Here is a 24,076-nt window from a genome sequence, read left to right as displayed (position 1 = left end):
GAGGGTGAGTGTGGAACTGGGCCAAAGGCACGGCTTCATATGCATTGTTACAAAGGTTCTCTATTTTTTATGACCTTTACATTTATCCTTTTCCTTCCCCCTTCTTGTTCCCCCCTCCCTCTCCACATACCAGTTTTATAAAAATTGAATAAAAATATTTAAAAAGAAAGGCTTCCATGGAGGCAATCAATTTCCCTAGGACTCTCATGCAGGATCGAAGGGGGAGAGGGACTGTGCGCTTTAGGGATCTGATTCCCTGGCAGAGAAGAAAACTTACCCATTGGAAGGAAGACACGAGTCCGGGTCATGTCAAACTCCATGCCCAGGAACACCAGGCACTGGGTTGGGATCAGGGAGGATTTCTCTCTGTTGACTATCCAGCAGAGATGGACCAGAGTGTCCAGAGTGACCTGGAGGCTCTGATCGAAGTCTCGGTGGAACGGCCCTTTGATCAGTAGATCGTCCAGGTAAGGGATTATGAGAATCCCCTTGGAACTAAGAGATGGCCATGACCGCTGCCATGACCTTCATGAAGACCCTGGGGGCAGATGCCAGGCTGAAAGGAAGGGCTGTGAACTGATAATGATCCTCCCACATCGCAAACCGAAGGAATCTCTGATGCCTCCCACACAAACAGGAATGTGAAGATAAGCATCCTGAATGTCCACAGAGCAAAGAAATTCTCCTGGGTCCATGGAGGCGATCATCGAACGTAAGGACTCCATCCTGAAGTGGCGGATCCAAACGTGTCGATTCAACTGCTTGAGGTCCAAGATCGGGCGGAGCGAGCTGTACGATTACGCTTGTGTTTAGAAGGGAAGAGACGGCCTTGAGAACCCCTGGGGCTTGAGACGGCTGTTTTGGTGGGAGAGACAAAAGCAAGAGTCTTTCTGGGGGGGAAAAGTCGATCTTGTAGCCGGACGTAACGATCTCTCTGACACAGGCGTCGTCGACCACCGACAACCATGCATCCCTGAAGAGAAGAAGCCGGCCTCCCACCCCGGAAAGACTTCCAGGTGGGGGTGACCCGTCACTTAGAAGAGAACCTGTGATTGCGGGACCCAGAGGGCTTGGAGGAGCAGCCCTTTGGCCTCCAGTGAGGAGCTGGTTTGAAGGATGGTTTCCTTCTTTCCCCTGGAGTGGAAGAACGGTCCTGCTGGGAGGAGGTTCCTGAAGAAGAGTAAGGTGGAAAGGAATGAAAAGGCAGTGGTCCTTTTCTGTTGAAGGGACGTTTTGGCCTGGACCGGGACAGGGAGGTGCTTTTCCCCCCGGTAGCGTTCAAAATTATCTTGTCCAGCCTGGACCCAAAGAGCCTAGAGCACTGGAAGGCCAGGTTTGGTGAGTGACTTCTTAAAGGTCGGGTCTGCATTCCACGCCTTCAACCAAAGGATGCGGCGTATGGCATTGATGTTGCTGCTTGCTCTGGCGGAACAGGCGGCCGCATCCAAAGAGGCAGTCAGAAGATATTTGCCAGCATGAGCAATCTGGTCTGCCAAATCTGCCAACTCATCTGGAGAAGCTGCCGCTAAGATGCCCTGGTGAAGTATTTTGGCCCAGGCAGATACTGATTTCGCCACCCAGGTGGAGGCAAACCTGGGGTAGAGAGAGGCACCTGCCGCCTCAAAGGCCGATTTGGTCAAAGACTCAATCTGCCTGTCTGTAGCGTCCTTAAGAGAGGCACCATCCGGTAAAGACAGAACTGTTTTAGAGGACAGGCAAGAGACCGGCAGATCCACCTTAGGGGACTCTGCCCATTTGATGACAAGATCTGGACTAAAGGGATATAGGATGTCTAGTTGTTTCCTTCCCGGAAAGCGCTTTTCGGAATGTTTCCAATGTTTGGCCATAGTAGCTGTGAGGGAACACACAGGGGAAGGGGGGGGGGGTCGACTTTGCTCACCTCGGAGGGAGGGGAGAGAAGGACCTAGCAGGGGTCGCCTCTCTGGCACCACCACTTGCCCCATGGTGACCACAGGGAGGCGCTGATGGATCACAGGTCCAAATCTTAGGGTCCCGTCACACATAGTGATCTCGCTAGCGAGATCGCTGCTGAGTCACAAGTTTTGTGACACAACTGCGATCTCACCAGCGAGATCGCTGTGTGTGACAGCGATCAGCGACCGGCCCCCCTGCCGGTATCGCTGATCGCTCTTGGAAAGCCCTGGACATTTCTTTGATAGCTGGTCTCCCGCTGGCCAGCACGCATCGCTGCGTGTGACAGGCGGGAGACCAGCGATCAGCTGGTAACTAACGTACACATCGGGTATCTAAGGGACGTGCGTCACTTAGAAACCCGATGTGTACCTTAGTTACCAGCTCCCTGCATCAGCGCGCTGGTAACTAAAGTACACAGCGACGCCGCGCGCTCGGAGTCGCTGGTGCTGATCGCTGGTGAAGCTGTCTGTTTGACAGCTCACCAGCGATCATGTAGCGACTCACCAGCGATCCTGACACGTGGATATCGTTGTCGGGATCGCTAGTGAGTCACTATGTGTGACGGGGCCCTTAGTTACAGGCTTTCCTGGCAGCATACAGCCATGGTAACCTGTGTCCCCCAATGAAGCGATAAAGAAAATAAGTTGTTCTTCTTCTTTAGTCCGGCTCTGTTCCATGTCCTATCAGGTTGACTGAATGGAGGAAAGTGCATTTATGATACCTGATGGGACACTGCTCTGACGTGACCTCTGTCTCACATGTCACCCTGCCATCCTACTCCTTCTGCCTGCCTTTGAAATCTAGGACAGGATGTGATTGACAGTAGCTGCCATCTTGGAATCCTTTCAAAGTAGATAAAGCATACTTTTTGCTATGCAAAAGTATTTAGAAAAAAATGTTATATTTCAATGTGTATTATTTATTTTCTCTTTGTGAAGAACAAGATAATCTTATAGTTATGATACTTTTTAATGGTAAACAAAAATAAAATGATGTTACAAAGAAAGCTTTCGGGACTTCTTAGGTCCCTTCCTCAGGCATGGTATAACAAAGTTTCTGAAGAAACACAAACATATGCACAAACAGCCCAAAAAAAGGAGAAAAAAATGTATTTTAGCACATTTCTCAAAGAACCCCTTTAAATTTTCAAAATTGCTGCATTTATGTTCTTTTGGATTTTTTTTGTATGCAAAAATAGCGCAGAAATCCACAGCACTTCCACAATATAGGAGGCTAGCTACAGTAGTTCAGGTCATGAGACCAGCAGCTGCTTCAAACATTGTGGTTCATACTCGGACCATGAATGTCTGACATGTGTAACTGGCCTTCCTCAGAGATCAACAGGAGGCCAACTTATTTCCCCCTTTCCTGACATAGCACATACTGGTACATCCAATATCGGGTACCCATTTTTTTTATCTAAGCCCCCGAGCTGAGGCTGCATCTGGAAGATTAGCTGTGCTACACAGCCATCATCTGCCGCTAACAGCATCCAGCAGAGTAGAGCTCCCCCGTTGCTTTAAACTGTTAAAAGACAAAATCAATCTCAGACCTCTTGCCTGCCATGGCCATGCTTGCCTGTGATTATTACTATATACTATAAAATATACATATATAATTAAGATGATCAGTTAACGCTGTTGGAAAAAAAAAGTTGAAAAGCCAAAACTACCTTTTTTTTCCTGTGGCTGTGACACCGCAAAAAGAAAAAGATGCAATAAGACCAAAACTTTGTATCTGTCCCAAAATGGTATCAATAAAACAGTCAGGTTACCATGAAAAACACAAGTTCTCGCACAGCTTCATTGGTGTAAAAATGTCTCAAAAAATGGTGACAACAAGCAAATAAAGCACATTTTTTTTATGAATGTCTACATTTTTTTTTTTTTTTAAATCTTTAGCTGTGACTTACCTTACTTGCTATGGCATTAGCACTAGGCCTTGCATCAAAAATAAATATTTTGTGGGACTGTGCGTTAGCATCCATGATGGACTGCAGATACTTCTCATCCTCCTTGCACCTTTTCCCACTGCCTCCTGGCATGGGCTGGCTGCACCGTACGATGGAAGCCTGAGTCTCCGGATGAATCCATGATAAAACCTAATTATGAAGGAATCTTTATTATAAATATCACCCAACATGGGGCTTTAAATATCTCTTAAAACAAATGTATGCTGTGCATTGTCTGAGACTTTTAAAGGAACACACCGTCAAAAGGGATACAGTGCGCTGTGCCTTGTGCAGGGGGATCTCTGTGTTTGTAGTGGAAACTGACCTGTGATTTAATGTGCTGAAAATCATGGCAACTGTGCAGCAAATTCTGCATGTTAAATAAGTGGATTGTGTAGGAGGTTTTGTTGCAGATTCATCACAAAAGCCACTGCAGAAAATCTGCAGCTGAAAATTTCAAACTTATCAACATAACGTCCTTACTTAAAAATCCCCCCCCCACACTCAGTTTTATACTTCTGTACACACAGGAATCCGATCTTTGGCCCTGAATGCGGCCACCCTCCGTAATTCGTCATCAGACATAGTCACTGGGACGACTAGTACTGCCGGATAGCTGTCACATAGCTCGTGCCGATCGTTCAGTCTGGAAATTCTCCAGCTTTCATTGGGTAGCCCCTGCAAGAACAGGTAGAAAATAATCACTAAAAAGTTCCAAAAAATTATTCCATATTCAGCATACAAAGGTAAAGGCAATAATCACCACTCAATCCCCCAAAAAATGGAGAACATACCCTATGATTTTTTACAAAATCATATACATTTCAAGTAGACACAATGATATCTGAAACAAAAAAAAGAAGCAACGTGTGAAACGCGCGTTGGAGTGTGGGGTGGCGGTGCCAGCACATTCAGCATGAATTCTTGTCAGTATTGTTTACTCTTTATGGCCTATGGTCAAAATCACTTCTGATATGCATTTTGCATTATGCAATCTGTATTATTGTTACTAACCAAATTTTTCTATTTTGATGATTAGCAATTGTATCTCCAGTGTGTGCCCCTGAGATAGCGGCGAAGCGGAATCAATATCGATATCACTAAATAACACATATGCACTGCACTTTACATTGTACCAAGTTACTTTGGCTCTGCTTCCTTGCATCTATGGTGCCACACTTCATAGGATTCTAATTTCTTATATTTATGACTTGCTGTATGTGCTGACCTGCTCCCCTTTGATTTTAATATACGGTATGTTTCCTTGCATTGTGCCTATTTTTTATGGTTTGGTTTATTGCTTTTTTATTCTTGGTGTCTACATTAAATAAAATATAATAGAATATTTTGAGTGATTTTCTTTGTACCGTATATACTTGTGTATAAGCCGAGATTTTAAGCCAATTTTTTTGGGCTGAAAGTCACCCTCTCGGCTTATACACGAGTCATATACCTGGGGGTCAGCGGGGGAGGGGGGGCGGGGGTGTCACAGATCATACTCGCCCGTCCTGGCACTCTCTGCAGCCCCCTCGTTTCTCCACTGTCTCCCTTCCTGCCTTCAGCGGTCACGTGGTACCGCTCATTAAACTCATGAATATGCGCATATTCATGAATGGTAATGAGCGGTATCACATGACCGCTGAAGGCAGGAAGGGATACAGTGGAGAAGCGAGGCTGCAGAGACATTCCAGGACGGGTGAGTATAGCGATAATCAAATGTCCTCATTCCCATGCTGCTCACCGCCGTTTTGCTGCTTCCTGTGTCCATAATGTTTAGCCAGCAGGGGGTGCGGTGACGTGGTTAGTTCGCGCCGCGCCCTCCGCTGGCTGAACAGTCAATGACAGAGGACGCACAGACAGTGGTGAGCCGGGTCTTGAGCAGGAGAGGTGAGTATGGCATTTTTTTTTTTTTTTTTTGCAGCAGCAGCATATGGGGGCATAATATATGGGGCATATTCTATGGAGCAGCATATGGGGGCATAATCTATGGGGCAGCATATGGGGGCATAATATATGTAGCAGCATATGGTGGCATAATCTATAGGGCAGCATATGGGGCATATTCCATGGAGCAGCATATGGGGGCATAATCTATGTAGCAGCATATGGTGGCATAATTTATGGAGCAGCATATGGGGGCATAATCAATGGGGCAGCATATGGGGGCATATTCTATGGAGCAGCATATGGGGGCATATTCTATGGAGCAGCATATGGGGGCATATTCTATGGGGTAGCATATGGGGGCATAATCTATGGAGCAGCATATGGGGGCAAAATCTATGGGGCAGCATATGGGGACATATTCTATGGAGCATCTTATGGGGGCATAATCTATGGAGCATCTTATGGGGCCATAACCTTTATGGAGCATTATAAGGGGCATATTATTCTATGGAGCATCTTATGGGGCCATTATTAACCTTTGTGCAGCATTATATGGGGTGTATTTTGTATGGAGCATTATATGGGCCTCCTGATTCAATATGGATATTCAAAAACATTTAATCTACTGATGTCTCAATTAATTTTACTTTTATTGGTATCTATTTTTCTTTTTGAAATTTACCAGTAGCTGCTGCATTTTCCACCCTAGGCTTATGCACGAGTCAATAAGTTTTCCCAGTTTTTTGTGGCAAAATTAGGGGGGTCGGCTTATACACTGGTCGGCTTATACACTTGTATATATGGTATTTTCTATTCTTTTTTTCAAGTATTTTTTTTTTTGTTTCAATAATCACCACTCACCTGCCTTTTGTATTCTGTTATGGGGTCATAAACTTTCCAGCCATTTTCAGAGAAAGTTTCTTTATACTCAAAGGCAAAGAAAGGCTGGAAAAGAAGAATAGTGACAGGTTATGTGTAAAATAGGGATTTTTGTGTACTCACCGTAAAATTCTTTTCTCCGAGCCAATCATTGGGGGACACAGAGACCGTGGGTGCTATGCTTTCCTGCCATTAGGAGGACACTAAGTAAACTAGAAAAAGTTAACTCCTCCCCTGCAGCATACACCCTCTCGCTGGACGAGATCTCATCAGTTCGGTGAAAAAGCAGTAGGAGCTTAAACAGTTGAACAATAACTATGTCACAAGATAAAGATGCTAAACAGGGTGGGTGCTGTGTCCCCCAATGACTGGCTTGGAGAAAAGGATTTTACGGTGAGTACACAAAAATCCCTATTTCTCCTACGCCTCATTGGGGGACACAGAGACCGTAGGACATCCTAAAGCAGTCCCTGGGTGGGGAGCATACATGTGCTAATACCCCATGTACCACTGATTGAACTCTGAGGTACTGCCGCTTGCAGGATGTGTCTGCCGAGAGCTGCATCCGCAGAGGCCTGAGAATGAATCAGGTAATGCTTTGTAAAGGTATGCAGACTGGACCAAGTTGCAGCTTTGCAGACCTGTACTGCCGAGGCCTGGTGCCGAATGGCGCAAGAGGCGCCCACTGAGCGGGTCGAATGTGCCGTAATCCTTGCTGGGACGGGCGCGTTCCTGACACGATAGGATTCTTGAATCGCGAGGCGGATCCATATGGCTAGAGCTGCTTTCGAAGCGGCTAAACCCTTCCTTCTGGAAGTATGAACAGGGCATTTGACTTGCGGAAGGGAGCCGTCTGCGAGATGTACCATCTCAGAGCCCTAACCACATCAAGAGTGTGGAGGGCTTTCTCAATACGATGGACTGGTGCCGGACAAAAAGAAGGCAAAACAATTTCCTTATTGAGGTGGAAAGAGGATATGACCTTGGGCAGGAAGGATGGAGCCGTCTTGAGGACTTCCTTGTCCTTATGAAAATTCAGGAACGGAAGGCGGCAGGATAGAGCCACCGATTCTGAAACACGTTCGATTGACGTAATTTCCACCAGAAAGACCACTTTCCAAGAGAGAACAGTCAGTGGAACGTCGTTGAGGGGTTCAAAGGGAGCCTACTGTAGGGCCCCAAGAACCAGGTTAAGGTCCTAAGGTTCCAATGGTCGTTTATAAAGAGCCGCTACTTGGGCAAGTCCCTGAAGGAATGTCCTGACTTGAGGTTTGGTGGCAAGTCTGCGTTGGAATAACACTGACAAGCCTGGGATCTGGCCATTGAGCGAACTAAGTGCGAGGCCCGAAGTTAGCCCGGATTGAAGGAATTCCAATATAGTAGGAATGGAGAACGTCATAGGGGATCGGCCACGATCCTTGCATCACAAGAAAAAGGTTTTCCAGGTGTGGTGATAGATGCACATGGACATGGGCTTCCTAGTACTTCTTATTGTGGAAATCACGTCGTGAGAAAACCCAGCCTTTGTTAAAATCCAGAATTCAACGGCCACGCTGTCAAAGCCGGGGCCCCAGAGTTCTGGTGGCAAAACGGACCCTGAGAGAGAGCAGATCCGGATGATCTGGAAGATGCCAGGGAACGTCGGCGACTAGTTGAATGAGTTCTGCGTACCAAGCGCGGCCAATCTGGCGCGATAAGAATCACTGGTACTCTTTCCGATCTGATTTTCTTGATGACCCTCGGAAGCAAGGGAAGAGAGGAAAGATGTACGGGAGCTGGAACCGATGCCACGGCAAAACTTGGGCGTCCGCACCGATGGCGCGTGGATTGAGGAACCTTGTTGTTTAATCTCGAAGCCATGAGATCCACATCCGGAGTCCCACAACGATGGCAAATCTGCTGAAAAACCTCCGGATGAAGAGACCACTCTCCCGAGGCCAGGCCCTGGCGGCTGAGAAAATCTGCTGCCTAATTTTCTACGTCTGGGATGTGGACTGCTGAGATGGGCAAATGATTGGTTTCGGCCCAATGGAGGATGTGATTCACTTCGTGCATGGTCATCCTGCTTCGATTTCCCCCCCTGGCGGTTGATATACGCCACAGCCGTGGCGTTGTCGGATTGGATCCTGATGGAGTGGCCTGCAAGGAGAAGGTGAAAACTCGGTAGGGCTAATCTGATCGCTCGAATTTCTAGGATGTTGGTGCAAAGAGAAGGCTGGTAGTGCAATAAGAGACTGCTCTGCTGTGGTAGAATTCAAGATATCTTTATTGCCAACGCGTTTCCTGAGCCAGTCCCTGCTCACTTCATCAGGGCATCATGATGAAGATAAAGATATCTTGAATTCTACCACAGCAGCGCAGTCTCTTATTGCACTACCAGCCTTCTCTTTGTACCAAGTCCTTGGACCTCGTGCAGCTGTTTTATGTGATTATAGGTGTTGCGACTCTCACAACCCTATCAGGTGAGCCTAACATTTGCTGTGCACTCAGCTACTTTCCATACAGACCTACGCATTGGAAGCGTCCTGTCTCCCCCTTTTTCTAGGATGTTGGTGGGGAGACGAGACTCTCGAGGAGACCACCGACCCTGTGCCGTGTGGTGTCGAAAAAAACGCGCCCCAGCCCAGAAGACTTGCGTCGGTGGTTACTATCAAACAACCATTGTACTGGGAGAAAAGACTTCCTTTGATTCAGGGAGGATTTTAAAGTCCACCACTTGAGGGCTTGTCTGACCCGCAGAGACCAGAGGAACCGCCGGTCCAGGGAGAACGGGTTCTTGTCCCAGGCTAACAGAATCACATGTTGCAAGGGACGGAGTTGGAACTGGGCGAACGGGACAGCCTCCATCGCTGCTACCATCTGTCCGAGAATTCTCGTGGTGAAACGAATGGAGTGAGAAACTGGTTGAGAAAGAGACCGCGCTGCTTGTTGTAAGGCTCGGGTCTTCTCTGGAAGGAGAATGACCAACCCGCGGGAAGTGTCAAAGATCATTCCCCAAAAAGGAAATCTGTTGAGCCGGCTTTGGGAAGGACTTTTCGAAGTTTATTTTCCAGCAAGGCAAGAAAATGCATTAATTGTTATATTTACGGATTCCTCGCGTGCTGGAAAAGACGGGCTCTTGATGAGCCGGTCGTCCGGATATGGTAACACTACCACTCCCCGAGAGTGAAGAATGGCCTTGACAGCCGCCATGACCTTGGCAAAGACCCTGGGGGCGGTGGCGAGTCTGAAGGGCAAGGCAACGAACTGGAAGTGTTCCTCATGAATTGCAAAACGTAGTAACTGCTGGTGGGACGGCAGATCGGAATGTGAAGGTAAGCGTCCTTGATGTCGATGGATGCTAGGAACTGTCCTTTTTCCATGGAAGCGACAACTGATCGGAGAGATTCCATTCGGAACCGCCGTACCTTGACCAACTGATTTAACAGTTTGAGGTCCAGTATGGGCCGCATCGTCCCGTCCTTCTTTGGATCCACAAAAAGATTTGAATAAAAACCTCTGAACCATTCGTCCTGAGGGACCGGAATGACAACTCAGTCCTTTTGCAGCGCCTGAACAGCCCGAAGGAAGGCTGTTGTCTTCCTTTTTGGGGAGGGAGGATGGGAAGAAACGTGATGACGGAGGAGAGGAGAATTCTATCTTGTATCCGGAGGACACCAGTTTCCTGACCCACTTGTCGTGGACGACTGCGAGCCAGGTGTTACTGAATGAAAGAAGACGACCTCCTACCCTGCCGTCGTCCGCCGGATACCGCAACAAGTCATTGCGTAGAAGATTTGTGGGATCGGGGTCCTCGAGAACCGGATGCCCTGGGTCTGGACTTCCAAGAGCGATTAGGTCTGTATGAGACCTGGGCGCCTTTGTTTCCGCGCGAGGACCGAATAGCGTAGGAAGAGAAGGTAGAGGAGGACCAACCGGAGTTATTGCGAAAAGAAATCGCGTCGGCTGTTAGTTCCGAAACGGCTGAACAGCCCTTTGCTGAGGAAGGAAATTACTTTTTCCCCGGTAGAATCAGAGATGAGCTGGTCCAGCTTCTCCCCAAAGAGGCGACCAGACTGATAAGGCAGAGAAGTTAGCGACCTTTTAGACATGGCGTCAGCTCGCCAGTCATGGAGCCAAAGAGCTCTTCTAATGGAGATTGCATTAGTGGCAATTTGACCAGCACCATTGGCGGCATCGAAACAAGCATCAACTACAAAATCTCCTGCGTGAACTATCAGCCTGGCGACGTTGGTAGCTTCCTGAGGGAGATTGCTACCCTGAAGAGCAGTGATTAAGACCTCTGTCCAAGCGGCCATAGCCTTAGTGACACAAATCGCTGCAAACGATGGAAAAAGCACCGCTCCTGAAGCTTCAAAAACTGAGCGGGCGAGATAATCAGTTTGACGATCGGAGAGGTTTCTGACTGAGGAACCTTCTGAAACGGATAGGAGCGACTTAGAAGCCAGCCTCGATACAGGAGGGTCCACAGATGGGGACTGCAACCAATCTTTCGTTAGGTCTGGGTGAAAAGGGTATTTAGCCTGAATAGACATTTGCCCTGTGAACCTCTTATGTGGTTGATCCCTATGTTTCTTGACAATGTCCTTAAAATCAGGGTGGCTGGTAAATAATTTGCGTACACGCTTGGTCCTTTTAAACGACAAAGCGTGTGCTGGAGGAGTATTTTCCTCCTTCAAGTCCAGAATCCTGTTGACGGATTCTATAAGTGAATCAAGTGACTCTTGATTCCAATTCAGATTCCAATTCAGAGTCGCACTTGCTGTTACCATTAGGAGAGGGAGAGCGAGAAACAGAACTCGCTGGTGCCGAAGCACGAGCGTGACTGGGGGACGCGTCATGGGTCCACTCTGTCGCTTGACTGTCCCTTGAACAAGTACGGCCCCTGCTGGTGGACGGTTCCCCGCGAAGACGCCCTCTGACTAAAAGAGGCTTCCCGGAGAGAGTCTATAGCCTCAGTCCGTGACTCCACCAACCGTGACAGGGACGCAGCCCACTCAGGGGGACTAAACGCAGGGAGACTCGCAGAAGCGGCGGCGAGAGGCGTTTGGGCGCAGGCCGCGCATAACTGATTAATCTGGAGCTGGGCAGAGTAGATTTGCAAGTGGTACACACGGCATAGAATGTAGTGTGCTTGTTAGCAGCCTGCTTAGTTTCCTTAGATTACGACATAGCGCTCCGGAAAGGGTTAACGGCAGTCTGACTGCAGCAGCAGAGAATGTGCCGGGAAAGGGTTAAGCCTTAATCTGGAGGCAGATGCAGATTACCCGGTCCTGTACTGCGTCCCCCGGGAGGAATAGCTGTTGTAGTGTCACCCGGTATCCGCCTGAAAAGTCACCTCACAGCTATGAGGTAAAGGGAGATGGCCCCCGAGATTACAATTGCACGTCTCGCCAGTAATGAGAGGCACCAAGAGGAAGGGGCGGCGATAATAGCGCGGGCGGCGCTATGCAAACTGCGGCCTAGCAGGCCGGAAAAAGCCGGGGACTACATTTCTTGGGCCACCCGAGAGCGCTGAACACGGGGGGGGGGGGGGGGGGGGGGGACGTCAAATGCATGGGTGTGCCGCCGCTAAGTCAGCGCTTCTCCCGGTGGCAGGATCCGACCCCGTAACTCCACTCCAGTGCTCACACAGCGCCGAGTCCATTCTTCTCATCCTGGGCTGACGTAGCAGAGCCGGAGGAGTTCTTGAAGGGAGATGCTCGATCGGTCCTCCCTCTGGGCAGGGGGACGGAGGGCTTAAAGAGGTATGCTCAATCGGTCCTCCCTATGGGGAGGAGGACGGAGAGCTATGGGGCTGACTTAGGGTTCAAGAAAGCGCTGTACGATCTTCTCCATAACGGGTCTCCTGCGCTCGCCCACGAATCCGTGATCGGTAAGGAATCAGCCCCATTCGTCGCAGGAAAGTGTACGTGAAGGGTTACTCCACGTGCTTGCCTGTTGTTGGTTTGGGGGAGAGCGGGCCGTAGAAAGGAACAGTCGCCCCCTTCACTCCGTTAATTAAAAAATAAAAATTTACAGAAAAATTCAAAAATAAAATAAAAACGATGGGGTCTGAAACCAGAACCAAGTGCCTCCTACAGACACTAAGCAAGAACTGATGAGATCTCGTCCAGCGAGAGGGTGTATGCTGCAGGGGAGGAGTTAACTTTTTCTAGTTTACTTAGTGCCCTCCTAGTGGCAGGAAAGCATAACACCCACAGTCTCTGTGTCCCCCAATGAGGCGTAGGAGAAAGAGACATCATACTTTTATTTATTTTTTTTTTAACTTAAATTGACCAGTCTATAGTCTGATTTAAGGAGTTGCTCACTACTTGCATAGCCCCTTTTTAAATATAGTTGCGTCTCTTGTAAAACCTCATGCACTGGGACTATTCCAGTGATCTTGGTCCGGGGTCCGCTAGCCATTGTTATGCCATGTAAACCCTGCAGCCAATCAGTGTTTAAATTGGGTTTTTGCACTCTCATGTCTTCAGTTTGAGGGAAGTGAGAGCGCATCAGACTGATAGCGTCCACTGATTGGCTGCATTACTCACATTGCATAACAATGTCATGCAAATCCTGGCAAACCCGGCGCCAACATTGCTAAAATGGAGCCGGTACGGAAGGCGAGCATAATTTTATTTTTTTTATTTTACAAGGGAGATTGCTTAATTTTTTAACTCAAAAAGGGTTTGTCTGGGTAGTGGACAAACCCTGTAAGAAAAGTTACAGCATAGTAAGTAGAGTGTCCTCTAAAACCATGGTTCTGTCCCCATATAGCCTCATGTTATTGGCAGCATTTCCATGGGGCGATGCATTGCTGATACCGATGAGTTTGATGCCGGCACAAATGCTCATTCAATGGCTGATATGTTTACACAGGCTGATGACCCGGAAAGAGGGCACTTACAAACGCGTGTCTTGTCCATATGCACATTAACTTTCCCTGCCAGCGGCCCTCCGGTAACCATCTATGCAAGGGAGATGCTGTGAGACGGACGCAATGCTGAACCAGCACGGCAGCCCCATCATTCTCCAAATCAATGAGGACCCCCAAATGTCAGACCCCCATAAGCTATAGCGTGATGGCATATCCTAATGATGCCCTCGTTATACAGAGCGACCTAAAGCTCACAGCAATCCTACCAATTCGTGACTTAAAGGGAAAGCGTAACCCAGGAGACTTTCAAACACAGATTTTCGAAGGCGTCCATCGTGCTTGTAAGCAAATCTCATGTTTCTTATGTCCTTAAAAAAAAAAAAAAAAAAAAAAAAGTAAGAACTGGAAAAATATCTTTCCTGGATACAGTAACCTGTCTGTTTATAGCAGAGGGTTTTACCTTGCAGACAATTTCAACCCCATGAGAGTTCTCTCCACGTCCGGCAGATACAGCTATCTTTTCAATGCGACTTATGATTCCGAGAGGAGCGTCTAGTATCAAGCGATGGTCCTAAAGGGAAGATAAGATTTACATGGCGGACTTTACTGTCACTTGCCAGACAACCATTTAGCAACGATGAACCCTGTGCGTCCATAGCATAGGATGGCAGTGCTAAAAAAGCAGAAATGACAGGGGTCCGGCAACAACGACCCCTGAGCAAAGGTCACTAAAATCGCAACTTCAATAGAGCAAAGCTGCAATGCACTCACAATTAAAGGTATATTCTGAATTCAGCATGTAAGCCGTTGTAAAATATTTCACTATGTTTTAGCTTCTTTTTTCCACTGTTTTCAAGGCGAACCTATGTGTACTATCAAGGGATCAAAACTTTTGGTCGTGTGATGGACAGGAGACTGCTCACCACAGCTTCCTACATTGTACCTTTGGTAGTGACACAGACTTTGAGGCCATAGATCGCTGTATGCCCCTGCTACATCGCAGCACCGACCCAGTGAATAGGGTCCATTGTGACTTGCAACAATACTGCGACTTTACAAGCGAATCACAAAAAGTCAAGCAGTTCTGACTTTTTGCGGGTGGCAAAGCAACCCAATTCTCATGCGTCCTGCTGCAATGTAGAAGAGGCACTCAGCGATGAGTGTGTAGCCCCAGCCTGATGGTTGCTATTAAACGACAGTAAGCAGGGTTGTTGAGAACTGTTATACTGGTCAGATTCCAGCTCACGTTTTTCAGACAGTCTTTGAAAAACATGGATTTTTGTGAGTACTCTCTGTAAAATCCTTTTCTCCGAGACGCTCATTGGGGGACACAGGTACTGTGGGTGTATGCTACCGCCATCTTGAGGCTGACACTAGGCAAACAACACAAGGTTAGCGCCTCCCCCGCCGTATACACCCTCGCCCTGATTGCGGGCGGACACCAGTTTAGTGCAAAAGCAGTAGGAGAACAATAACAATCAGTCTTAATGCAGAAAACAATATGTCTGGCAAAGAAAAAACCACCCTGACATTCACAAAAGAGATATACATTAATTAAATAAACTAGAGCCAACTTGGCTAATAGGGTGGGTGCTGTGTCCCCCAATGAGCGTCTCGGAGAAAAGGATTTTACGGTGAGTACTCACAAAAATCCATGTTTCTCTTTCGTCTCATTGGGGGGGGGGGCACAGGTACTGTGGAACGTCCTAAAGCAGTCCCTGGGTGGGAGATTGACTCACCGATCCAAGCAACATGCACCTCTTGTTTAAAGGTGCGCTACTGCTGCTTGGAGAATCCTTCTACCCAGGCTCGCATCCGCTGAAGCCTGAGTATGGATGTTATAATGCTTGCCAAATGTGTGCAGGCTGGACCAGGTCGCTGCTTTGCATACCTGTTCCGCCGAGGCCTGATGCCGAAGCGCCCAAGAGGCGCCCATTGCCCGAGTAGAGTGCGCTTTGATCCCTGACAGAACCGGCGCACCTCTAATGCGATAGGCCTCCTGAATAGTTAAAAGGATCCATATGGCTAAGGTCGCTTTTGAGGCAGCGAGTCCCTTCCTGCGCCCCTCAGGGAGCATGATCAGCGTATCTGTCCATCGAAAGGGTGCCGTCCGCGACACGTACCTCCTGAGTGCTCTCACCAGGTATAACGTGTGAAGAGCTTTTTCCACGTGATGCACCGGTGCCGGACAGAACGAGGGCAAGATGATATCCTCATTGATGTGGAAAGAGGACACCACCTTTGGAAGAAAGGGGGGAGCTGGTCTAAGCACCACCTTATCCTTGTGGAAAGCAAGAAAAGGTGCTCGGCAAGACAGAGCCGCCAACTCCGACACTTGCCTCATGGAGGTAATGGCTACCAAAAACACCACCTTCCAAAAGAGGAACGATAAAGAAATATCCAGCAGCGGCTCAAAAGGAGCTTCTTGCAGGACACTCAGGACCAGGTTAAGGTCCCAGGTGCCCACTGGTGCCCTATAGGGAGGTACTAAATGAGAGACTCCCTGGATGAAAGTCTTCACCTGCATATTAGTAGCAATCTTCCGCTGAAAAAGGACAGACAATGCCGAAATCTGTCTCCTAAGGGAGCTCGGGGCCAATCCCGCGTTTAGGCCTGATTGGAGAAAAGCCAAGATGTTGGGAACAGAGAATGTCAGGGGCGAAAACCCCCGCTCTCGGCACCAAGCGAAGAAAACCTTCCAGGTGTGATGGTAGACTCTTGCCGAGGTAGATTTCCTGGCGCTAACCATTGTAGTGACCACTTCACGCTCGAACCCCTGCCCGGGTTAGAATCCAAGATTCAACAGCCATGCCGTCAAACACAGGGCCCCTAAGTTCGGGTGGAAGATCGGTCCCTGGGATAGTAGATCTGGACGCTCTGGTTGTCGCCATGGGACGTCGGTGAGCAGCTGAACAAGATCTGCGTACCACACCCGCCGGGGCCAATCTGGTGCCAGCAGAATCGCTGGAACCCCTTCCATTTTGATCTTCCTGACGACCCTCGGGAGCAATGGCAACGGGGGAAACAAGTATGGAAGGCGAAACTGGTTCCTTGGTAGAACCAACGCATCCACCTCGAACGCTCGTGGGTCCCGTGACCGAGCGACGTACACGGGCACCTTGGCGTTCCTTCTGGATGCCATCAGATCCACGTCCGGAGTTCCCCATCGTTGGCAAATCTGCTGGAAGACCTCGGGGTGCAGGGCCCATTCCCCAGCTACGACCTCCTGTCGGCTGAGGAAGTCTGCTGCCCAATTTTCTACGCCTGGGATGTGGACTGCCGATAACACCGACTGGTTCTTCTCGGCCCACTGAAGCACGTATCCTATCTCGCGCATGGTTGCCCTGCTGCGCGTGCCCCCTTGATGATTTACATAAGCCACCGCTGTGGCGTTGTGAGACTGAATCCTAATGGGCCGTCCTGCTAGGAAGTGCTGAAAATGCTGCAGCGCCCGCTGGACCGCTCGTATTTCCAACAAGTTGATCGGGAGGCGTGCCTCCTGTTGCGACCATTGGCCCTGAGCCGTGTGGTGGCGAAAAACTGCTCCCCAGCCCAGGAGGCTGGCATCGGTCGAGACCACTAGCCAGTGCCCTGGGGGAAAAGGTTTCCCCTGAAGAAGGGAGGATCTGATCGTCCACCACTCCAGTGACTGCCTGACCTGAAGGGACAGCCGGCACTGCTGATCGAGCGAAAACGGGTTCCTGTCCCAAGCTGCCAAGAGGGCGTGCTGTAGAGGGCGAAGATGAAACAGGGCAAACGGAATTGCTTCCATTGCTGCCACCATCTTCCCTAGTATCCTCATCCCAAAACGAATGGTGTGAGGGACTGGCTGCTGGAGCTTCTGGACTCCTTGCTGGAGCGCTAGGGCTTTGTCCTGAGGGAGAATTACCAACCCTAGGGAGGTGTCGAAGATCATCCCTAGAAAGGAAATCCTCTGGGCTGGGACAAGGGATGACTTTTTCCTGTTGATCAACCACCCTAAGCGGGAGAGTGTATCCAGCGTAATGCCGACATTCTCCTCGCATGCCCGAAATGAGGGACCCTTTACCAAGAGGTTGTCTAAGTAAGGCAAGACGACTATGCCCCGAGAGTGTAAGACGGCCATCGCGACTGCCATTACCTTCGTGAACACTCTGGGGGCGGTGGCTAGCCCGAAGGGCAGTGCTGCCAACTAGAAGTGTTGGCCATTAATGACGAATCGAAGGAACCTTTGATGCGGCGGGAAAATGGGGACGTGTAGGTAGGCATCCTGGATGTCGACCGAGGCTAAATACTCTCCCTGTACCATGGCCGATATAACTGAACAGACAGACTCCATCCTGAAATGTTTGACCCTGATGAATCTGTTCAGGAGCTTCAGGTCCAAAACTGGCCTGACAGTCCCGTCCTTTTTGGGGACTGCGAACAGGTTGGAATAAAAACCCCGAGCCCTCTCGTGCTCTGGTACGGGAACTATGACCCCGTTGTACTGGAGTGAATCGATGGCCCCCAGCAATGCCTCCGCCCGGGACTTCACTTTGGAAGTCGGGACAGAAAAAACCATCTTGGGGGGTACCTGATAAACTCTATCTTGTACCCCGAAGACACCAGTTCCGCCACCCATGAGTCGCGTGCTACGTCGACCCAGACATGGCAAAAGAAGAGCAGGCGGCCGCCTACCCTGCTGATGTCGCCTACAACGTGCCCCGAGTCATTTGGCTTAGGATTTCTGAGGCATAGTCCCTCTCGACCTGGGCTGGCGCGCGCACATCCTCCCCAATGGATTGGGTCTATATGGGACCTGTCGCTCCCTATCCTGGTTGGAGCAACTTGGGCCGCCCGAACCGGCGGCCGTCGTCCATCCGGTGTTGCGAAAGGCCCGAAACCGCGCCAGGACCTGGCGAAAAGGCTGTTTAATTTTCTGCTGCGGGAGGAAGCTGCTTTTTCCCCCTGTCGCATCGGAGATGAGCTTGTGAAGGGTTAAAACTAAAATCAAAGCTGAAGTTTCATTTCTCCAAAGGTTTCGTTTCTCCATTATTGTTGCTGTAAGATAAATTTTTGTAATTTGGATGAAACTAGACTGTTCCCATCAGGTGCAAGATAAGGGAACCGGGGGTGTAGAACTCTGAAGAATATGCCATTATATAACTTTCTGTGCTATTTGGATACGGACATATATGTAGTTTCCGGTTTTCTTGCAATATTATTGGCTTATAAAGCGAAATGATGCTATTGGTAGTTGAGAACTTTGCATAATTAGGCAAAAGATTATAAAAGAAGTGACTAAAATAAAGGGAACTAGTGATCTGTCTTGATCCTCCAGGACAGAGACCCCCGTCTCCGTGTGGTCATTCCCAGTTGCTAGAAACACTGTGGATTAATTTGGAAATCACTGGATCAACCGTGAAGGGTTAATTTAGCCCTCCCTCAACAAGCTGATCCAACTTCTCCCCGAACAGGCGGCCTTCCCTGATAAGGCAAGGAAGTCAGAGACTTCTTGGAGATAGAATCAGCTCGCCAAGATCTTAACCAAAGGGCTCTCCTAATGGCCACCACGTTAGCGGCTGCGGATGCCGCACAATTGGCCGCATCCAAGGAAGCATTGATCAAGTAGTCTCCAGCCATAGCAATCTGATTTGCGACCTCTGACACCTCCGCAGGCAGGTCTCTATCCTGCAAGGCCTTACTCAATGATTCAGACCATGACATCATGGCCTTGGCCACCCATGTCGCCGCGAACGAGGGAGCGAGCACTGACTCTGACGCCTCAAAAACTGATCGAGCCAAGCTCTCTATGAGCCTATCAGTGGGGTCCTTAATGGACGAGCCACTCGGCACCGACAATAGAGACTTCGAGGCCAGGCGCGACACTGGTGGATCCACTACTGGTGATTCCGCCCATTTTTTACAAGAGATCCGGGGCAAATGGATATCTTGCCTCTATAGTCTTTTGGCCCGAAAAGCGCCTATCTGGGCGTTCTCTGTGACGCTACACTATGTCCTCAAATTCTGGGTGAGTACCAAACATCCTGTGGGGACGTCTGGCCTGCTTAAAGGCCACTTTATGGCTCGTGGCCAAAGTAACCTCATCCTCCACCCCCAGGGTCTGATTGACAGCTTCAATGAGGCTGTCCATTGTCTCTCGACACCCCGGGGTATCTAGGTCCAGCAGACCGTCTGAGTCACAATCCGAACTCTGCCCGCTCCCGACCATTGGTGAGGGAGAGCGAGATGCTGAACTCCCAGATGCCGAGGCACCGGGTAGCCCGGGAGACCTCGTGTGGGTCCGTTTCCTCCGCACTTGCCTGACATGAGAGCGGCCCCTGCAGGCCGAAGGTTCTTGTGAGGTGGAGGACCCCTCCCCGACAAGTGAGCCACTATCCCTACCCCCATTCGGGGCGCGAAGAGACTCAATCGCCCTTGTAAGCGATGCCATAGATAGGGATGATAGTGCCCATTCCGGCGGCTTTTGCTCCCCGGACTCAGCTGCCGGGGGGGCTCCTGGGCACGATCGGAGTCACAGGCCTCGCACAACTTGCTGCTCTGTGCTCGCGGGAATGCAGCCCTACAGGAGATGCATGCAGCGTAGAGGAAAGTGTGCGTCTTCCCTTTCGCGGCAATATTGAATCTGCCAGGCGTCTTGACTCACGGTTTTTTGCTTTTTTTTTTGTATAGGGGGGGGCACCCCTTGTCTCTAACGTGCTCCCGCAGACGTGGCTGCACTTACCCGCTCCTGCGTCCCCCTCACGTGCTATGCTCCTTTGTGGGGCAGGCCGACCACTTTACCGGTCGCGGCCTACCCCAACTTGAAGCCGGGGGCTCATTTATCCGGCGCCCGCCCAGACTCCCGGGGGCGGGCCGCCGGAAGTGACGCTGCATCCGCCCGCGGGGGGGTGGCGGCGTCCGGCGGCGCTGCAATGGCGACGCTGCGGCGGCCCTTTGCTGCTACTCTCTACCCAGTGCTACCCGGAAAAAAAGGGAACGGGGGGGGGGGGGATTTGAGAGCTGCACGCTCAGTGAGTCTGCTCTCTTCTCCCCTGCTGCCCAGGAGCCCTCACGCACGGACTAGCAGCAGCGCTGCAGTGCGCCGAGCCCACCCACGCCCTGTACCTTCATCCGGGACCGCCAACAGGTATGAAAACCACCAGGGAGGCGGGGGTGGTGGAGGGATCCAGGACGGTGCAGGCACCCTAACTCCATCCAGCTTCCAGGGCCGAGAGGGACCGTCCGCCGCCTTGCAGCACCTCCGTCTAGCATTGGTGGAGCAGTGGGGGCCGCTCAGACCGTCTTGTGCCACTGTACAGCCCATGGTTTCCATACCTAGGGGTGGTCAGGGCTAGGTCCGGAATCATGTCCCACGTCGCGGGAGAGAATACGTGGAGACGATACTCGACACGTGCTCGCCCGTTGATGGTTTGGGGAAATCGGACCCTTCCAATAGGATCCGTTGCCCCTGTCTAATGTTCATGGGAAAAAAGTCTGGAGAAAAAAGACCAGACGTGTGCCTCCATAGACATTAAGCAAAAAACTGGTGTCCGCCCGCAATCAGGGCGAGGGTGTATACGGCGGGGGAGGAGCTAACCTTGTGTTGCTTGCCTAGTGTCAGCCTCCAGATGGTGGTAGCATACACCCACAGTACCTGTGTCCCCCAATGAGACGAAGGAGAAACTGAAGTAGTAATCAGGTGGGGTTTGCTCTGAGCCGCTGCTTCGTGGTTTTAATTTTTACCCCTTTAAGCGTACCCGTTCCAAACTCTTGAAATACATTCTGTAGTTGGTGACTGTGAAGCTTCCACGTATGGCCCCCGTGAACGGACAGATGTAAGATATGTCCTTTGCTGTAAGAGAGAATAAAAGGAGCAGTAGTCAATATCAAATTGCAACTTGAAGGGGTTGTTCACTTTATGGGATAGATTCTTTCTTAAATGCATGTACTTGGAGCTTTAAAAAAATAAATGGGTTACATTAAACAGTCCACCGCTTGCCTTCTATAGCCTCGGTGTTGCCCTGCCTATTGCTGGCTGCAGAATGAGTTATTTGAGAATCTATCAGTGAGGTCGTTCTGAGCATCTGACAGGACAGTTTCTAATTCTTTTATCTGTCTTTTTGTAACCTGCTCTTAGCTCATTTAGGACCACATGAAAGGTGAATATGCCGGGAAACAAAAAGCCTGTAAAAGCTGAATGGTACAACATTATTAACGCAAACCATCTGAAAAAAGTTTATCCCCAAATACATGCATTTTGGCGACAACCCCTTTCCTAGATAAATAACCCAAAATTCAATATAACGTATCACACACACAGTAAAGCAGAATACACAGACCCTCTACGGCTGCACCTGCAGACCCTCGAGGTCTGTGTAACGCACCAGTGAGCGTCCAGGCGTCCAGTATGGAAATTACAGGTGTCACAATATGGACCTTTATAACACTGCAGGCATGAGCTCTATAGGTGACCCCACTGAGACAGGAACTAACATGTACGGTGTAGGTTCTGAGTCTTACACATGCACAATCAGCACATGGCTGGGAGTAATAGCCGAGGCCAAATATGCGCTCAGCTGCCTGCAGTGTATGGACATAATTAAGGTGAGCAAGTACCGTATATACTCGCGTATAAGCCGAGATTTTCAGCCCATTTTTTTGGGCTGAAAGTTGCCCTCTCGGCTTATACACGAGTCATATATGCCAGGTGGTCGGCGGGGGGATCGGGGGTGTCAGACCATACTGGTCTCCCCCGGCGCGTCTCTGCAGCCCCCCTGCTTGTTCCATGGTCTCAGGCTCCTTCCTTCAGCGCATTCATGACTTTAATGAGCGGTACCACATGACCGCTGAAGGAAGGTATATGCATTATTCACCTGTCCCAGGTCCACCGCTCTGTCCTCCATGTCCTCTGTCAGTGATGTTCAAGTCAGAGGGCGTGGTGACATGGTTAGTGCGCGCCGCGCCCTCTGCTGCCTGAACGTCACTGACAGAGGACCCGGAAGACAGAGCGGCAGCGGTGGAACGGGGACAGGTGAATATTGCAGGTGCTGGGGCCCTGAGTGACACCGGCACCTGGCCCCCATAGCGCACCAGTGTCCCTGCCTGCTCAGGACATCGGCACCTGGCCCCCAGCGACGAGAGGTGAGTATGTCATTTTTTTTTTTTTTTTACTTGCAGCAGCAGCATATGGGGGCATAATCTATGGAGCATCTTATGGGGCAGCATATGGGGCATAATCTATGGAGCATCTTATGGGGCAGCATATGGGGCATAATCTACGTAGCATCTTATGGGGGCATAATCAATGGAGCAGCATATGGGGCATAATCTATGGAACATCTTATGGGGCCAGTTTTTTATGGCAAAAGGGGGGTCGGCTTATACTCGGGTCGGCTTATACACAAGTATATACATAGAAATAAATACCACTGATACACACTCATTACTCATATAGATAGATAAATCTTCATTGAGGATATATAAGTAACTACGGAAACTCCACTATAATATAGATCCTAAAAAAACCATGGAGATATGAACCGCAAATATAGTAAAAAAATCACTTTATTGTAACAAACGCTTTAGACAAAATGTGCAAAAATACAGACAACAAACAAGTTGCTCAACTGTTTGAGCAACTTGTTTGTTGTCTGTATTTTTGCACATTTTGTCTAAAGCGTTTGTTACAATAAAGTGATTTTTTTACTATATTTGCGGTTCATATCTCCATGGTTTTTTTAGGATCTACAAGTATATACATAGTAGTTTTTTTTTTCGTAATTTGTGCCGAAGTAGAATTAGGTTGGGGCTACATGGTGACTTTTGCCACAACACAGGTCGCACGGTCAAAGATCTATATGTGAATTGGGTTGACTTAGGTACCTCAACCAGCAAGTCATAATCAGACTCAGCTAGACGTTTTACCGCTGGCTTATCACGGTACCCCGACGATAACAATGAGATCCCCCTTCATTTGACACAGTCATCTATGGCCATACGACCTGTATCAGGGCCAAAGTTGCCATGTAGAGCCCTAGCGCTTCAAATACTGACCCATATCTTTAACCACCTCTCCTGGTAGCAGCAGCAGCTCCTCCATCCCGGCAAGCATGATGACAGCTGAAAAGACATAAAAAAAACATATCTGATATCTAACTATAAAGCTGATATAGGGGAGAAAAACCTACAATCCATCTTCCGCTGAACCTCTGCTGATCAGCCAATCACAGCACCGTCTGCAGCTGGAAGTAAACAGTGCATAGAGCATGACTCGGTGCACCGTGTAGTGGCCATTCTTGGGTACTGCAGCTCAGGTCACATTCACTTCAAAACGAGTAGTGTATGGAGCTGTGGTGTCCCAAATCTGAACACTATGTACTTTAGCAATGCTAACCACTGATATTTTTTTTGTGTGGTGCCAGAAGCACCGTTTTCCCTTGTGGATCTCATCTTGATCCTAAAGATAAGTGATCAATTTATCAGTCCTGGACAACCCATTAAAGAATGGCTGATGCCTATAGGATTACGATGTGTGCTTGCGCTGCCCCAGTCTACGTTTTGCCAACTCTGGCTTCGAGATGAGGATATCCCCTTTAACA

At 49.4% G+C, this 24,076-nt stretch overlaps 1 protein-coding gene across 5 annotated transcripts in view; it reads right to left on the bottom strand.

The window, feature by feature from the left end:
- The window catches only part of MTMR2 (myotubularin related protein 2), a 72,623-nt gene that overhangs the window by 30,408 nt on the left and 18,139 nt on the right, over positions 1 to 24,076 (bottom strand). For all 5 annotated transcript variants that reach the window (XM_073582957.1, XM_073582955.1, XM_073582953.1 and 2 more), the window contains exons 3-9: positions 23,532 to 23,597; positions 21,236 to 21,330; positions 13,975 to 14,085; positions 13,781 to 13,882; positions 6,635 to 6,718; positions 4,415 to 4,564; positions 3,848 to 4,036 (exon numbers count right to left, since the gene is read on the bottom strand). In XM_073582957.1, coding sequence (XP_073439058.1) covers positions 3,848 to 4,036; positions 4,415 to 4,564; positions 6,635 to 6,718; positions 13,781 to 13,882; positions 13,975 to 14,085; positions 21,236 to 21,330; positions 23,532 to 23,589 — 789 coding nt within the window. In that variant the 5' untranslated portion in view covers positions 23,590 to 23,597. The remainder of the gene's footprint in view (positions 1 to 3,847; positions 4,037 to 4,414; positions 4,565 to 6,634; positions 6,719 to 13,780; positions 13,883 to 13,974; positions 14,086 to 21,235; positions 21,331 to 23,531; positions 23,598 to 24,076) is intronic.

The sequence above is a fragment of the Dendrobates tinctorius genome, unplaced genomic scaffold (genome assembly GCF_039654945.1).
Source record: "Dendrobates tinctorius isolate UK_male_01 unplaced genomic scaffold, ASM3965494v1 ptg000075l, whole genome shotgun sequence".
Classification (NCBI taxonomy): domain Eukaryota; kingdom Metazoa; phylum Chordata; class Amphibia; order Anura; family Dendrobatidae; genus Dendrobates; species Dendrobates tinctorius.
This window is presented reverse-complemented; position numbering and strand designations above follow the sequence as displayed.